Source organism: Ischnura elegans, chromosome X (genome assembly GCF_921293095.1).
Source record: "Ischnura elegans chromosome X, ioIscEleg1.1, whole genome shotgun sequence".
NCBI lineage: Eukaryota > Metazoa > Arthropoda > Insecta > Odonata > Coenagrionidae > Ischnura > Ischnura elegans.
Window position 1 is genome coordinate 14,511,503 of NC_060259.1, and position 17,966 is coordinate 14,529,468.

The following is a 17,966-nucleotide window of genomic DNA, read 5'->3' on the forward strand; positions in this document are numbered from 1 at the left end:
TGAGGGAGGATTTTGCTACAATGACTAAGGACTAAAAATAATTAGTAATCAAAATGACATATAAGCTGAGGGATTTTGTGTAATTACTATTACATTGCACATGATGCTTGGAGGTAAAGATTTTGGGGTCGAGAAAACAGAACGTCATGCGAAAATAAATCGCTGTAAAAATGAGTCAGGCACCAAAGGTATATATATACGTTGTGCCTTAGGGATTTTTTGGCAAACAAAGCTTAAGTAATATTATTCAGCAGTGGCGAAACTAATGGAATCCAAGGGGGAATTCTAGTCCGTTGGCCCCTTTAAAACATTCCGTGTGCTTTATGAGTGGGTGTACGGTTGAAGTTATTAGCGTATGATTTAAATGCTATGCTAATTACTCTTTTCGCAGTTCATAATCAGAAATGCTTTGTCAGAAGTCTTGAATGGAAAAGTCTCCTATCAGCCCCTGTTTCTCGCTCCTCGCCGTCCCTGTCTCATTCGCCACCTTAGAACGCCTGAACGCGACGAACAGCGTGGAAATATAGGTGAAAAGTCATTTTGAATACATTTTCGAAAGTTCTGTGTTCTGGTCCCGGCTGCGTCACATTTCGATAAGCTAGGAATAAATTAGTCATCTTGAATAAGTGACCTATTTGTACTCGGAAAATTTCAACGTGCTTAAACGGGAAAGCGATAGATTTTCTCTGGTGGGAGTATTCTTGTGTTCATTAAAATTAGAAAAAATAGATCACAATCTTCGTATTTGGAGTAAAACGAGAAAAAATTAGCAAAGCCCTTATTTTATCAGTCACGAATTTTCTCTTGCACTCCATTCCGCAAATAACTCATTAACAAGCTATTATTCTGCGATTTTAACCTCATTATTGGAATGGTTTTGTTCTCAAAGAATACGCTAATGTAATTAAGCATCTACCACTAAACTTTTGAACCACTTGTGGAAACAATGCGCGGAATCACGTCACATCACTCTGAATATCAATCTCTCTGAAGTTATTATAACCCATTTAAAGAATGCAAACAGTGTTTGAGTCGTTTGATCACAGCCTGACACCATTTCGCTCATTGCCATTCTCTCAGATTACCCGTAAGCTTGGTCACTCCTTAAACTCAAATGTTTAGTACAGGCCTTCATCACAGTCCAACCTGTAACAGTTTTTCTCGAGGCAATAGTCTTCGAGTTCCAAATTTGGTGCGTATTTACGATCGATATAAATACCGTAATGGATGTGTATTGTGTAGCGTTGTCCTTTTTCCGTTATGTTTTCCTATCTCTTTCTTTCCTATCCCACGAATTTATTTGTATATTATGCTGCTTATGGTCATTTAAGTTGGAACGTAAAAGAGATGCAATTCTCCTCCCGACAGATGAGGCCTCAGGAATTCCTTGGCTCCCAAAGTGTCCATTTCTACCCTGTATCCCCCTTGATCAATTCCTTTAAGCCATTGTTTATTTGGATGGACAAACACTTTAAGGCATTGACTTGGAATGATATATAGATCTAATCGTGGTCCATTTCATTCTCAAATCTGGTCGAAGCTGGAAAAATCGCCGTAGACTCTATGCTTGAGGTTTTTTTGCTTGCAAATCTCTTATTGCTTAAGTGAACAGCACATATTACTCTTTATTACCGATCAGTTGATTATGAGGCAGTGTATCCGTCCTTAGCCACAGAAAATAACTTATGACATCGTCAATAAGCATTTATCTTCTTGGAAGATGTATTTAAATATTCCCATGCATTGCTGAGGTGAGATTATTAATGCATATTATTCATCAAATTCGTTTCACTAGAAGTAAGGCAATGGAAGAGGGATCAAGATTCTAAATGAAATTAAGTAAACAATAAAGCTATATGATAATAAATAGCTAAAGTTACTTACAACTCTCCATTTGAAGTTTACATTCTTGCGTATCGTGCGGGTAAATCATGAAATTCATTGCACATGAAAGGGTGAGAGTGAGCCTGTGAGAATAAGAAGACACTCCATGAAAGAGTGTTCTGACAAATTGATTGTGTAGGGAAACAAGTAATCTACATGTACGTTTGGAGAATTCACTTAAGTCATACTTACTTGACCATATATAGGATGGTCTTATCTTTGTAGAGCCACATGTAATGGTTGGGTATTGTCATAGTTTGGAAAGTAACAGCTTTTGCGTTCTTAAAAAATGAGTCAGGTCTCCACATATTCTTCAGCCAGTCAACTTCGAGTAGTCTGAAAAATTTATTAGAAAACGAGATCAGTTTGTTAATCAGCTGTGATACGTACCTTGAAATATTTTCATGTAGAGGAATCTATTATTTTCGTGGTATTCTTTGTTTCGATAATCACTAAGAAAATTTCTGCCCTAAAAGTATGCTATTTCATAGTCAAGATGATTCAAATAGGGCCAGGTTTTTCTCAAAAATTTTAATTTCACAATTTTTATACGTACAAAAAACAACGGGCATTCTTGTAGTGCTTCGCCACGAAGACAGACGTCGCGATGACCCGGTAATCAGCGAGCGTGTTTTTTTTTCATTTTTATTCTACCCTGCTCATTCTATCTCATTGTTGTAGCATGTACAAACAATATTGTTCGGGCCAGAACAGCCTTTTGATTCTTAAGGGCTTTCTATTATTTTCAGTTGAATTTCCCTCCGTCCTTCCTTTTTCCCGCCTGCCTTGCTCTTTGGCTCTTTGGTTCCTTCTTGCGTGCAGAGGGCTCTCCACAAGTTGCATGCCTTGCAGCAAACGCATTCCTTCGTCGATGTTCAGGCGAACGGGACACCCAATTTTATCTCGCCGAAGCTCGGGCGAGAACGACTTCGCCTTTCCTTCGTCGACGGGAGGACGGACACCACGGGGGGTTGGCGAAGCCAAGGTAGGGCGGGAATTCCCGCTTTATTTTTCACCCCTTCATTTCTTCCTCTCTTTACCATTTGGTTTCCTGTCCCTCATTTTTTTCTTTTAAATTTCGTTGTGAACATAAGGTTACTGTGCTTCCAAAGTTTTTACACATGATCTTAAAATTCTGAGGTGGATACCAATGGCAAAATGGACGCCGTGCGCTCATATCGTTCACGGAAATCATTCAACCAAATTAGATCATGCCTGAAATTTCATTCGAATGCAGGAAATTTCCGTTATACACGGTGAATGATGGTCATTCGCAAGATCATTCGAATGATCTTTCGAATTCACCGTGTAAAGCGGCCTTTTTACACCTCGTCGGAGGCCGGTGTCATCTCATTGGCTGGTTCAGGAGGCCAGGGTGGCTTCTCATTGGCCCGCACCTCCTGGCTCTGTCCTGTCTCTCCGGGTTTACTCTTGAGGACTCTTCTCCATGTGTTAGGAAGCCGGTATCCGTCCTCCCTAGAGAGGTTGTTCGGTGTCTTCATTATCTCTAAAGCTTCCCTAATGATCCGTGGGAAGTATCTCTTTTCATTGGCAATGACTTTTCCATTATCATAGTCGGGATTGTGATTCGGCCCACTCCATGTGTGCTCAGCTATGGGCGAGAGGCGCAGTTTTTGGTTCCTTGTGGCTCATTGGTGTTCTTGGAGCTGCACGTTGAGGGGTCTGCAAGTTTCTCCGAAATATGCTCTGCCACAGGTGCAATTGACTCGGTACATCCCACCAGTGGCGCAGCGAGGGGGGAGGGGTTTGGGGGATAAAACCTCTCCCAGAGCTCAGAGAAATCTTATATTTAATCCATTGTACTCAATTGGATTGATATTACCAACAGGATAGTGTAAGTATTAATAAAATATCCCTCAGAAAGCCGTAAAACTCACGATTTTGAACTATTTATCTTAAAATTCCGCAATTTATTAATCTCGCACCTGCAGCTTATCCTGGTGGGTATTCCATACCCCCACACACCCCGATATTAGTTGAATCTAAATCCCCCCCCCCCAGTCTTAATTCCTAGCTGCGCCCCTGCAGCCCACAACAGCCAATGAGAAGACACCGACCTCCGACTCGATGTACAAGAGACGGGCGATACCACGGATCTCCACTTTATTGACCTAAAGAAGCCTGCTGCAATGCCGGCGAAACTGTCGTCTGCAGAGATAAATCTACGTGATAGTAACCCCGAAAACCTCCACGCTGAATCCTCGCCACACTGCGAAAGCCTACACAAGGATGTCTTACATGGAATTAGGCTGCACATAATATGGAATTAAAATATGCATTGCTGATTGCCATGGAAAAATGTTACTTCCGAAGATTCATAAGAGGCAATATACCTATATAAAGAACAAAGGGGAAATTTTCAAGCGGGATGACAGCGTATAGAACGCATGGGGATGCGCTTTGCGCGGCAACGGCGGGAATGCAGCCACCAATTACGAAAAGTCCGCCCCCAACGGATGAGGACGTCCACGGGTGTAGTCCAGTACGCACTCCCAATGCTTCCGAGTGCTCCCGCTTCAAATGCTACCAATTCGTGGTCCACCTTCGCTCTCAGCACTACCGGTGCTCCATCCCGGGAGCGGTACTGGATCACGGCTGGAGCATTTGTAGCATTTGGTTTGTCGTTTGTTCTCCTAATATCGTCTGCATAAAGGATTGGATGTGCTCCTGGTACTTTACTTACCCTGTGAGAGAGGTCATAAAAAAATGACAAAAAGAGTAGGACCAATGATCCAATGAGGGGTAAACCACAAGAAACCTTACTAATTTTAGATCTGCATTGTACAGCATGATTGGACACTACAACAGACCGATACTTGTCCTGAGGATTTTACCCATTGGTTTGAAAATCCTCTAACACCGAGGTGATAAACTTTAACTATAAGAGCAGATCATGATACGTATAAAAGAAGGTGAGTCTTATTAATATCACTGCTTAAATATATTAGATAAATTTCAATGAAACAAAAAATAAGCCTCATCCGCGACACTTAACTACTCTAATGAATTGTTTACACGGTAAATTAACACGTACAAGTTAATTTATGTTTGCGTGAATGATTTTTGAACGGAGCATGTACGAATACATGAACCAAATTAGAGCAGTTTCTATTTTCCGTGCATGCTTTCGCACACGTTGAGTGGTGACACGGTACATTTTCGTGTTCATTCTCGCGTTCGTACATTTAGACATTAACACGTACGAATTGATGTACCGCGTAAACAGACTTATTTGTTATGATTTCCCGATCACACTCATGAATTTTCATGATACATCTCAAATGCAGCCCTAGACGTGAACCCATATCTTCAACAGCAAGCCACACATTGCCATTGTGCAACTATGCAATGTGTGTCAACCTGTCATTAAGAAAATTTCTAAAATACAACCGAACATCAATTGATTGATATATCAAACTTCACCTTAAGTTGAAGATTAGAGGGAGATATAGCCCACATCATTTAACAGAGGTTATAATTCCTCATGGAGAAAGGCTGGAAAGATTAAAGAATATATTGCTCTCAAATAAAAAAATATTGACCACATTAAACCTCACACAAAACATTTATATCACCACAAAAAAATCATCTGAAAGTCAGATCTGAGGTTAAAATTTAAACTTCACCTCGTACATAAATTCCAAGATAGTTATGCTATCGGTCGAGCAGCTTGGCGGGTGGTGAATCCTCCGCCAAAGGAAATGGCCTCCGGTCAGTAAGGGCCTGACATTGGTGGTGGCAAATGGGCCAAAACATATAAAAGGGAATGTTTCTCCGCAAGTGGTGTGCATTGTTTAGCTAAAGCTCTTGTCGAGTGTTTGGGCGTGAGAAGAGCTGCTCCCGGGAGGCGACCAGAGGCACCTTTTCTCTCCACCACCGCTACCTCCAACAGCCAAGGTAACCATCCTCCATCCCTGTTTCTAACCTCGCCTTTTCCCCGTGTCTTTTATTGGTTTCCTGGCCACCACAGTTCAGAAAGGTGATTTTTTTTGTAATTCGACCGTTTATTTTGTTATAATATTTTGATACTCGTGTTCAACCGTGCCTTTTAATTTTTTTGTGCTTTACACTCCTACGCATACCCCCGGGCCTCAAAGTACGTTTCAGACTGACCCATAATCAACAAAAAACAGTTGTTTACGCGATAGCCGTTAATGATTATTTGGAATAATACACTGGATTGGTATGCTAAACAATTTATAATGAGCACCATAAAATATGCTAGGCCGCAGCACAATGTTACAAATGGAATGCTTCGAACGGGAACTTCACCCACCACTTACCCTAACTTAGAAGTCATACTTTATCGCCATGTCACGTAATGTCAAGCTTGAATAACTAATAATAGATCAAAGTAACAAATAAATCAAAATAACTTACAAAAGTAATCAATTAAAAACGTAGTGCTTCGACCGGAAAGTTCACCCACCACATGCCCTATTAACTACGAATAGAGTCATTTTCTATCTCCACTTCTCGTAATCTCAAGCTCAAATAACTAATAATAAATTATCAAAACAACAAATTTCATGAGATACCTTAGACTTGCCACTCAATTTCTTCCTCTAGCAGGCCCGTAACGACCATTGACTCTGAAATGTAAAATCATTGAGTTACAGTCATTTGCCTCACCGTAATTTCCCCCGAATAATTCTATAAACCAATAGATAAACAATTTTTAGCACTTACCGTCCCGGCTCTCTTAGCTTCTTCCGTCGACTCAAAATGGCCATATTACTGCTGATCTGGTCCACAAATGTTATGAACACCATTTCCTTCTGCCTACCTTCCCGTTCAAATTCGCCCCGAAGAGTGGTTCGCTCCAGCTCACCCAAGTGTTTCGCAGGAGCGTTTGTGGCGAGAGAGAGAGGCGATAGTGACGTGTTGCGCGAAAGCTCTTGTAGCTTCAACTGGACCACGCAAAAACTTGCTCCAAACGGTCCGGAGCATTGGGAGCTTGTACTGGACTACGCCCCACATTCTGTGGCCCCACTTCACTGACCTGAAGGAGCCTCGCGAAAACCGTCGCCCGAGGCAACGAAAACAAGGGGAGGAAATCGCGAAATCAACGGCGCGAACGAACATTTAGAAGTTCAATGAGCTGATGACATCGGAGCGATGAAGGATAAGATTTTCACCCGTAGGTAGCCAGACTGCAATTCTGAAGGGAGGATTTTTCCGCACTCTGATTGGTTATCGAAAGACCACTAAGCCTGTACGCCAACCTATCTGAAAAAAGAGCCAGCCTCGAGTTTCATTTTAAACTCATTAATTTCTGAGGGCCTTACCTGTATTCTGATGTCATGTTTTCTGGAAGCCGAAGACGATTATCCTTCCACGTTTGAGCGAAAAATATATCAGCGGCATAGGTCTGAAATAGAGGCAGGGGTGAGAAATCATAGCGATGAAAGAGGGTAGAAAGTGAAACGATATTCTCGAAGGGGTTTTTACCATTGAATTTTCGTCGATCGAATCCAGCCCCATGACTGTCACGTGGAAAAATACAGCCGTGGGGTTACCATCTTTCTTCGGAGGCCGCATTTTGTCATAGAGCTTAGGATTCTCTGGAAGGATGTCATTGAAGATTAAGCTCGTAGTCCTGTGATAAAAGTGAAAGTACATATTTAATTAAAAATCCATGTATTACTTATTTACGTGTTATGAAGTATTACCTCACCATGAATTGGCGATATAAATGGCCGTAAATGAATTCGCCAGACGATTTTCAAACTAGAATAACAAGCTTTGCAAATAAGAATTCACCCCAGGAATTTCAACGGAGGACTCGGGAAAACGATGAGTAATTTTCGCCTCTCAGCAGGCATGGGAAATTAAGAGCAAATGAGAATGTTCGACACCAGCCACTTTCCCCCAGGCGTTGCGCCAGACATTGATGCGAGACAATCTAAAGGAGACCGTAGCCCGGAAGAGGTTACGAAGCGAGGGAAAGAGGCGTCGGAAGACCGGTGGAGCGGAGGTGTTGATTAAAAATCTACATCATACCAGCTTGCCGCACATCCTTCCCTCTTGAAGGGCTTGCAGTCGACGAAAGAGTGACGTTGGGGAGGAAATAAGTGCTGAATTTGGCCTTGAGTTTGACATTGTGGCGTCACCTAATTTGTAGACCAACCCTCCAGCCCGTATCACACTTCCCAATTTATTGGCAAATCTATTGGACATTGGACTGTGTACCCACTGACACACACCAATTTCTAGTCCAATACTCTTTTCACAATATTGGGCACAATTTCTTTCCCAATTTGGAATTTAGAACAGGTTCTATTTTCTCGCGGCCAATCTCCAATCAGAAGTCAGTTATGTTGACTCCTAGTGGCCAAAACAAGAAGCTCTGTGGCTGTAAAACATTGCTTTTTTTCGATAATTCGCTAGAAGTCTCTAAAATGTGGGCGGAAGAAGTTGTTTCACTATTGATTGAAGCGCACAAATCACACGAATACTTATACGACGTAAAATCATCGAAATGCAATGGCGTTCTCTAGCGGGACATTAGAACACTATTTCGGTCAATATTGGTACAAATATTGATACGTGTCATAGGGTACGTAACGCCCGATATTTTAAACTATATTGCATGCCTATTTATTGGCCAATAAATTGGAAAATGTCATACTGGCTTTTCAGCAGCTAACAATAATGCGGAAATGGGCCAACAAAAACGGGTTTGGCTGATGACGGAAATGGTTTACGTAAGCAATAACCTGCTTCTACGTCAGCATGCTAGCCCGCAAGTCGCTCAATAGGCGAGTGGGGGGATGTTAGGACGCCTACCGTTTACAAGAAAATAAAAGCATGCATTGTATTGATTTGACTACTGAGTTTCGCATTTATTTAAGTCCTTTATTGTTCGTGGGAAAAAAGAATTCCTATATCGATCCGTTGGGCCAAATATCTCCCACATTTCATCGTTTCTGTCGGACCTGGGAGTTCAGAGAGGCTATGATGTGATTTTTTGCCACTATCTTAGCCTAAGCTTGCCTATAATCAATGTTGCCTACAATCAGTAGTGAAAGCCATATCTATTTACCTATTAAATGCCACTTAAAAGTTTGCAATTTCCCAGTTCAAAGCTAACGCCTCCAAAAAAACGCCTTGAATGATATCTCTGAGAACTTTGCAATCGGTGGCGCCAATACTGCCAATACTGGTATTCCCTCCGAACCCGGAGATGTATTAAGTTTCATCGGATATAGCTGCTTAGTTACTCCATCACGTTGAATAATGACTTCTGTCATCGGTTCATCAATTATAAATCGCAATGGATTATCTAAATCATTCGTATTGTTCTCTTCTGAGTATCCAATTTCGAATTGGGAGGTTAACATTGTTGCTTAAGCAATATTTTCGGTGACTGTTTTGTCATCCTTATCCATTATTGATCTAACATTGAAGACTTTCTTTGATGCTCTCTTACATATGGCGATACTCTTTTGCCGCAATTTCCTTCGTTTTTTGCACCTAACCTTATGAACGTTTTGGTAATAATTGCCAGTTGTTCCTGTTTCCTTACATCCTTCTTAGCGTCGTGGTTACGAATAAGTAGAGATGCGTGAAAATCGCAAATGCGATATAGATGCGATGTGCACAAATAAATACGACATAGATGCGATGACTGGAATTTTATGATATTTTTACGCAACTTTGCCTTTTCGACGGCAAAATTCGTACATTTTGTGCCAAACGCAGTTTAAATGCTCCGCCGACAATCACCGCTTAAAGCATGTGAGCGATGGCCAGCTGCTAGTTGGTTGGGACTCTACGTGACCGCGAACTACAAGTGGGCGCGGGCAAGCTACACCTCCGCAACTATACGTCTTATTCCTTAATTTATTATCGTTCCACAATATTATCATTTAAAATATTCTGCATTTTGTCATATAACTGTGTTTCACTACATTTTGTAATCATCTACCTCATAATGAAAATAAAAAAATAGACGCTACAAAATGCGATAAACTGTTATTGAAAGTGCGATAAAACAAAAATGAAAGTGCGATTTTCACGTATCTCTACGAATGAGGTTCTTTGCCATCATGTTTTAGTTTTTGCGGAATATGATCTTTGACGTGGTGTAACACATCTAATAAATATTTCCGTGATTATTCGCTGCTTTCGTCCTCAGGGTCAACTGCGAAATCCGTTGATATATCGTCACGCATTTTCTATTCTTACTTAGTCATATTTATGAAATAAATAAGTCTTGCGTTTTGGTTTTGCTTCAAACTCTACTTCTGATTTTGAGGTAATGAAATGAGTCAACGATCGCTTTTGACGTCGTGAATATCCATCAACTGAACAAACTTTGGATGACTTACAGCTAAAGAGTGCAGCATATTGTTTCTTTTCGTAAGCTTATCATCTTCTTGGGCTAAAGAGTGATTCCAAAGTGCGTCGACTAATATCTACATTATTTACATTGTCCTTGAATTTGTTTTACAGTCCAGAAATCCCAATTTATATACGGAAGATTTAAATCTCCCCAACTTGCTTTTCATTTACTTCGGTTTAAGTATTTAGAAATCCTCATTTCCTCTTTTTCCATTATCCATGGTTAGCTACTAATAAAATATTTTAGAGCCTTGTTTTTCTTATCTTTTAATAAGCTTGCTTTTGAGGTATGCTTTGCTTTCTAGTACAGAGAAAATACAAATTTGAGTTTTTCGTCGAAATCCGTGGATGTCTATGCTTCCACTAGCGAATTTTTCGGCGAACAAATTAGATCCTCCACATAATTTGTGCAAGCTTAGTTATCACTTAATATTTGGGAACCATATTCAATCATTCCGAGGGAGCAGTAGCCATCCAAGGTAAAAATTATCGAGCTAACACCAAGAGACGTTTCTAAAATATTCATACCAATTTCCATCAAAAAGGTATCAGGAAGGTATTGGGTAAATAAACTTATCAATTGCGTGTGTTTATCGTTCGACCGCGTACACACAGAGGTTAGGATAATAGAGTAAAATATTGGTGAAAATATTAGTGTATTGTACTTGGAGACATTTTCTTACATCTATGCTGACATTAAAAAATAATCATCAATTTTAACATTATATAAAAAATAATCATCAGTTGCCGAAACCTTGGTCAGTCAAGAAATTGAATTACTGTTGGTAGTTTATATTGGTGTTTAATTTGAAATGAGCATTGGCCGCAGAATCAGAAATTTTCCAAAAGCAGAGATGTTCCAGGACCACTAGCGTCACAGCCATCGGACTGCGCATGTACAACCCCAAATAACTATCTGAAAACTGAGCATGTCGCGAACTGGCTCTACAGGTGAAAATATAAGTGTTAGGTCAGTGGCACGTGTTTTAATGCTGGATCAACTGCGTCGATCGTGAAGTGTTAAGGGGCGTATCTATGGGTGCGTGGCATGACAGACATCTCTTTCGCTGAGCAAAGGAATAGTGAGTAGGAGGGGAGCTGAGCACAGAGCGATCTTCCCTGTATGGCCGGTCGAAATATGTTTCATCATAATCAACAATCGTCAATCCTAAGATAGGTCTGACGCTCAATCCCCCCCTCAATTCTCCCGTCTCTACGCGATTCTGCTGCTCTTGGCCAGCGCCTCTCTCTTCTCCGTGCCCTCCCTTCTCCCATCCCACATGCCCTTCCCTCCTCGATAATTTCATTATTCCACCGTGTCTCAAGATACGGCCGATTTCATAGTCCCATCTTTTACAAAGGTATGTAGAAGACTTCTTTTATCTCCCATTCTCCTTAGAACTTCCGCTATATTCTCACGATCTAAACATTTGATCTAATCTTCTTCTGTATTCTAAATTCGCTGCTGTAATCATCTGAAATATGTTTCAAAAGGAAAAATATGGCAAATTCTAATGTGAGCATTGCACTTCTGGAAACTTGATCCAACTGTTGTGATGCCAGTGCTCGATCACCGTTACAATTGATTCCGCAGGGGCGTATACAGGGCGGGGTCGCCGACTCCTCCCGTGCCTCTGACTGGAAGCTTGCTACACCGAAAGCTAGGAAGAAAGAAAGCAAGCTGTGTGCGCGTGAGTGAACCGATGGAAATTGTATACATCCAACACCCAAATTCTGTTCCTACTTTAATAGCTTAATCACTTGGTCCGTCATTGTTTTAGGAATTGGAAGTTATGTTTTCCTGGTCTCAAAATGATTCAAAGAAATTTCATGTTCACATGCTAAAATTTGGTTGCTTCAAAATAACGGTAACTGTGTCCCAAGGGCACTACGTTTTAGGGACTGGATATTGAGAGCTGGAAAAGTTCTATTCCTAAGAAAAAGGCCCGAGTTTTTGTTTTGACGTATTTCTAAGCGCTCATGCGCTACGGTCCTCATAAATCCGATTCCCCCAGAGAGATGCCGCAGCGCCACCAGCCCGCACCACTTAGGTGCTTCTGCTACAAAGATTGGCTGCCTGAAATATGCATGCCTAATTGGGGAGGAGGGAAGAGTTGAAGACGTAGTTATCATTGGTGACGCCTGCATGCCCAGGGGCTACTACATTGCTCCGTGCAGATCCCTTGGGGTGACTTACTGCGAGCAGACGAGGGAGGCGGTGAAGAGGATGACGATGCCCAAGGACCGGAAGTGCCCGCCAAAATCCATCATGGCCGCCGCTCGCTCTCTCTTCACAGCTGCTCGACGGCAAGGCGCCCAAGTGTGACGCCGCACCCCTGAAAGAGGAACACGGGCAAGTGAGCATCGGATTGCGACCAAGGAATCCACATAAACCTTTCCCTCTACGCGTCTCTGCGACGTCCAGCTTAGGATTCTCATTGATTGCGTGAGGCGCTCAGAAGGGAGGCCGAGCTGAATATCTCACGGGGGACTGAGTCTCTACAAATATCATGTGGTTCTTTCCCGCAAGAAACATAGTAAAACTGCCAGAAAACTGAGTTAAATTGAGTGAAACGTGTTTCTTAATTCAGCACATTAATCATGGACTTGGGAAGGCCACTCACTAATGGCCCATCCGTACACCATAAATTTTACCTACGTTGGTAGATAAGAGCATCGGTTTGCCGCTTAGTACCCAAAGCTGCCTTGACCGCGACTGTCCGAATTCCGCACATAATCCTTAACTTAGCTTTCCTGACCTTCAGCGTCCAAACTTCGCATATTGCTGCTATGCAAACGGCAATAGGCCGTCTCTCGGATCTTAAGTAGGCATATAGTTATAGTATATGCATGGTACCTACAAGTAGAAAGCATATTTATGTGTTGTGAAAAAAGTTATTTGTTTGCTGGTCGAAGAATATCATAAACATGACTGACCAAACCAAAAACCAATTGCTCGCGTTCCAGATCGTTGATTAAGCCTATGCCATGAAGATCCCAAATAATGGCAGCGTACTTCCAAACGATGCTCAGGTGGGAAAAGTTGCCCGTTTCTCTTAATTTGTCTTCGCACTTCCCCCCAACATTCAATTTCACAAAACGAACAACACAACAACAACTCCGCAAATAACCAGCTACTGGTTATTTGCGGAGTATAGACGTACGGATTAGTGGGCCTTTTTTTCGTCCCTTTTTGACATTCATAAAAAGTACGGGATACGGATGCTACCGCCACTAACAAGAAGGGGGGTCTGGGCTGATTGGGGGCCCTCGGCTTGAAGTCATGATGGGGCCCCCCTCAACGGAGGTTTCGTGCCCCCCCCCCAATCGGGAAGTTTCAGCAATTTTCATGCCCGGGAATGGATTTTGACGCTATTATGGTTCTTAAAAACAAAATAAAATTTAAAATTATAAAATTTAAAATTATAAAATTTCGTGAGAAAAAATACTATGAAAAGTGTAAGCTTCACAGCTCATAAATTTTAATTATGTATTATGGTTCCATTATATATTTAGTGAAATTGTTCCTTGAAAGTGCCCTGAAATTTAAAAAACCTCTAAAATAACCTTTTCGAATAACCGTTTCAAAAAGCAAAATTAAAGGTGTAAATATTACGAAAGTACATTTTGGGACCAGATAAAGACTTTTGGTTGTCATCAATGTCTTATTAATTTCTGCATGGCGTACAGATATTGTAACAAGTAACAATAAATATTCAATTATTCTTGTGCTTTCCTTCTAAGCGATTATGCGTTCATGGGCTCATAAAAATACTCACAATATAAGTAATTACAACTTTATTAATACTACCACCTTCTACACACTTAAGGTAACAAAACAAAATAAGCAATTAAGGTCAACTCTAAACTATTTCAATTCTTTAAATATTGCTGATATTTGACGCGAAGCCGAACTTGAATCCAACAGTCTATCCGAAGACTTCCTTCAAGTAGCAGATGAGCTGGGGTTTGAAATATCAACGTAGAGAACATGAATACGTCAAAGAAACAGACACGCCCGCTGAAAATCCGGAGGAATATTTCAGGAGATCAATTTTCTTACCTTTTTCGGATCATTTAATTTCAGAGATAGTTTTAAGATGGACTGCAGAGGTTTCCGTGAAGTTTTTCCTCTTGAAGGCCTCTTTCCCTCCAACCTATCAAGATTCACGACTCGTCAAAAACTGCTACGGGCGTACAGAAAGTGTTTCACAGATGTTAAAGGAATTGGGTTGGGTGCCGCTAGAGACACGGAGGCTGCGCGCTAGGCTTAGATTGCTTGAGCAATTGGGAATAGATATCTTGAAGAGCGACACGGAGATCATTATATTACAACCTCACTACATTTCCAGGCACGACAAAAACGATAAAATAAGTGAGATATTTAGGTGAAAGGATAGGATGCCGCACCCCCTCCGGCTGGGGTAATTCCCCACACCCTCAGTTCACCCCCCCCCCCATTTGGTCCAAATTTTGATCCACCTCTGGTATCAGGCGTATCACTGCAGGTTTTGCAATATTAGCTCGTTTATTTCCTTTGTTTGAGTTTGACGCAATACATTGAAAATAGAAACTATGCACAAAAAAATTAAAATATGTGTACAAAACGAACTAAAAAATAAACGTGATGATGTAGAGAAGGAAGAACCGCACGGCAAGTATACGCGAAGCGCATCACAAGACGGTATTTTTTAAACGATTAAAATGAAAATACGAATATTTTAACGTACCTGAATCTATATCTAAACTCTCATTGTATACAGTAATTTCTGAATGAAATTTCTGAATGCGTTCCACGCGCTTTTTTCCGTTGACCTCAATATCTGTTGAAATTTCGAATCCTTCAGCGCTTCCCTAATCAGTGGCCAAATACGAATTCCTTCTTTGATCATTACCTTAATTAATAGAGGGACTTTTTGTTTCAAATAAGTGAAATCAGCACCGTTTTTGTCCGAGGCTTTCACATAATTTAAAATGTCCTTATTAAATATGCAGAGGTGGAAAAAGAATATTTTTTTGGATCGACCAAAGGCTGACAGAGGGTATTTTTGGATCCAGAAAAGATTTTTACGTTCCGGACAATATTTTTTGCAAGTAATAATTTTTTCTGTCCCTAATATCCCACTCGCAGGTGAAGCAACAACATTTTGTAAAGCCAAGCTATAAGCCCAGTAAAATTGCAGTTACTTTTGAGTGGTCGCAAATTTTCCATTTATATTTTTGGTAGTGATTTTTTTCTAAAAGTAACTGCATATTCTCGTAAGATTCTTTCATTTCAGTTTCATGACTTAACATTATTAATAGGAGCTCATTGCCATTATGTAAGAGATTAGCCTTCAAATAACCTAGGAGGAATAAATGAACAAACGCTAATCATCTGTGTTGAATTCAAAATTAAGGGTATCAATAACAGAGAGAACATCATTGCATAAGCAAATGGTTTTCTAGAGAAAAAATGAAATCAAATTCGTCATGGCGAGATCGGGACATCAAAAGCTTCGTATTTGGATCCAGCAATATCCAACCCTTTAATCTCATTCCTAAGATTTCACCCTGCTTTTTGGACAAAATTTAAATCGCGCACTAGATCATTTAAATCCTCTTGCGTTATAAAATGAGGTCCATCAGATATACTCGGTAATAAAATTTGGGTCCTTGGAGTTTCCGAATCCTTCCTTACCACGTTCTTGATTACTTTCTGAGTCTTGCTAAAATAATATACTCGATTGGTTCCGGCCCTTGTAAATTTTCGGAGTGAGGGAACGGTAGTGTCGCTGATTCAAAGTTGTTTGGATATTTTACTGTGTGTTTTGACTTCGGTGTAATTCCTTTCATTTTTTCAACAAAAATAACAGTCTAAAAAAGGATCTGCCAAATAATGGGGATGGCAAATTCCTTATGACGTTTTCTCTTAGTCCAACCAATAAGAAGCCCTACACGGGTGCTCATATCTTGGCCACCCAACAGCCAGTCAAAATAAAGCTCATAACACTGTCTGAAAAAGGGAGTAATTTTCCACCTTTGAGCCTTAAAAGTAAAATTTCTCTGTATACAAAACAAAAGTTATCAGGATGGCTAAATTATTAAAATTAACCTGATTAAAGCTAAGCAACTTCTCAGCGATTAAATTGTAATAAGCTGTAATTTCTTGCGAGCAACAAAATTATCAAACCTTCTTCAGAAGAAACAAACGTCTTCACACGTCCACAGCTGGTTACATGCTTATGTGAAGTGGCAGCTGAGTCAGCATTGCTTTGAACAAAACGATAGGATAGTACAATTTTAAACATATTTTGACAGGATAAGAAGGCATGACATCGTAGGACAACATGTTTTGTCAGGAAAAGTTTATTTTCACTTGCTCTTGCTATCACGTTACATAAATGAATTAAATGACTAATTTCGTAAAAGCAAAAACATACATTCAGCTGTCCTAAAAGAACTAGATGCGATAGAAATAATCTAATCACAGATTCGGAGTTAACGCAAAAAATACGACTAAGATCACTCAACAAGGTCTCTAGAACAAAATCTATGTTGACCAGTGATACCTAAACAATAGGGTAGTTTCCTTCATCAAAGAAAACGAAAGGCATTGATTGCGATTCGTTACCCACCATTAGTGTATTCATAATACACAAATTATTTGGTTTTTGAAATACCGGTTTAGACGAATGGCAAGGGTCAAATTTTATCCTCATTTGAAAAAGGCCAGATTGGCGCCCATGCGATTCCACTCCACGTGACGTCACAGGGACCTAGTTTCTACACGAGAGGATAGGAGTTATACATCGTCTGAGGTTACCAATGCATGCATGAGGCACAGAGCTCAGGGAAACATGTCTTAATAATCACCTATTAAAACTGGCTAAGGTCGGAAAGTTTTCTTCGTTTGATAAGGTATTAATAAACCTTTTTTAAGCCAAGCGCTACCAGCCAGCAAGGTGCTCAGCTACCCGCTAGCATCCTGCGTCCTATCAGCGCTCAGAGCCTCGATCAAGGTCACCTCACAAGGCGGGAGGGGGAACCAGAAATGCGTCGCACGGACTTTTTCCCATCATTCCTACTTACGCGTCGCGTTTTCGCGCGCTTGAAATTTTTCACTTTTCATTTAATCGCGAAAAATAGATATCGTCATTTAAAAATCTAAAAGCGTGAAATACGTACTCCAGGAGTAGTAATCTTTCGATTAAGGCAATAAAAAAATAATAGGAAACCACCCTATTATGGAGTACCTACTGTAAAAGGTTTGAGTGCGTCAAATGCGACTGAAATTTTCCTCAATGATATGCACATGATTGCTACAAATTTAATTGACGACACACAATTTTTCGAAGTAAATTCTATAAATCGTAAAACAAAATTAACATTTTATTTTTTCCTAGCCAGTGTCAAAAAACTTTTATTTTCTACTGTTTGATGCCTCACTTTATTTTCAATTTATTTGAAAAACAATGTTGTAAAATTAAAACAAAAAAAATGATATTTTGGTGCCAAAGTACTTAAAAAAATATTTAAGGGTCAAATAAAATATCTAAATTAACGAGGACAAAAATAATGAAGAACGAAAAATATTCTCCTATGAATTCACATTTCACTTGGGACAATATCTCTATACGATCTTGAATCTTTGCCCTTTCATTAAATTCGAAATCTCAGCAGCACTTCCATGTATTATATGTCAGCAGCAACATCTCCGGTTGCACATCTAGGTC

General features: G+C 40.3%; 1 protein-coding gene across 2 annotated transcripts in view; it reads right to left on the reverse strand.

The window, feature by feature from the left end:
- Positions 1-17,966, reverse strand: part of LOC124171437 (glycine receptor subunit alpha-2) — an 87,462-nt gene that overhangs the window by 31,944 nt on the left and 37,552 nt on the right. For both annotated transcript variants that reach the window (XM_046550608.1, XM_046550607.1), the window contains exons 2-6: positions 12,449-12,587; positions 7,357-7,504; positions 7,194-7,276; positions 2,077-2,220; positions 1,885-1,967 (exon numbers count right to left, since the gene is read on the reverse strand). In XM_046550608.1, the coding sequence (XP_046406564.1) occupies positions 1,885-1,967; positions 2,077-2,220; positions 7,194-7,276; positions 7,357-7,504; positions 12,449-12,522 (532 nt within the window). In that variant the 5' untranslated portion in view covers positions 12,523-12,587. The remainder of the gene's footprint in view (positions 1-1,884; positions 1,968-2,076; positions 2,221-7,193; positions 7,277-7,356; positions 7,505-12,448; positions 12,588-17,966) is intronic.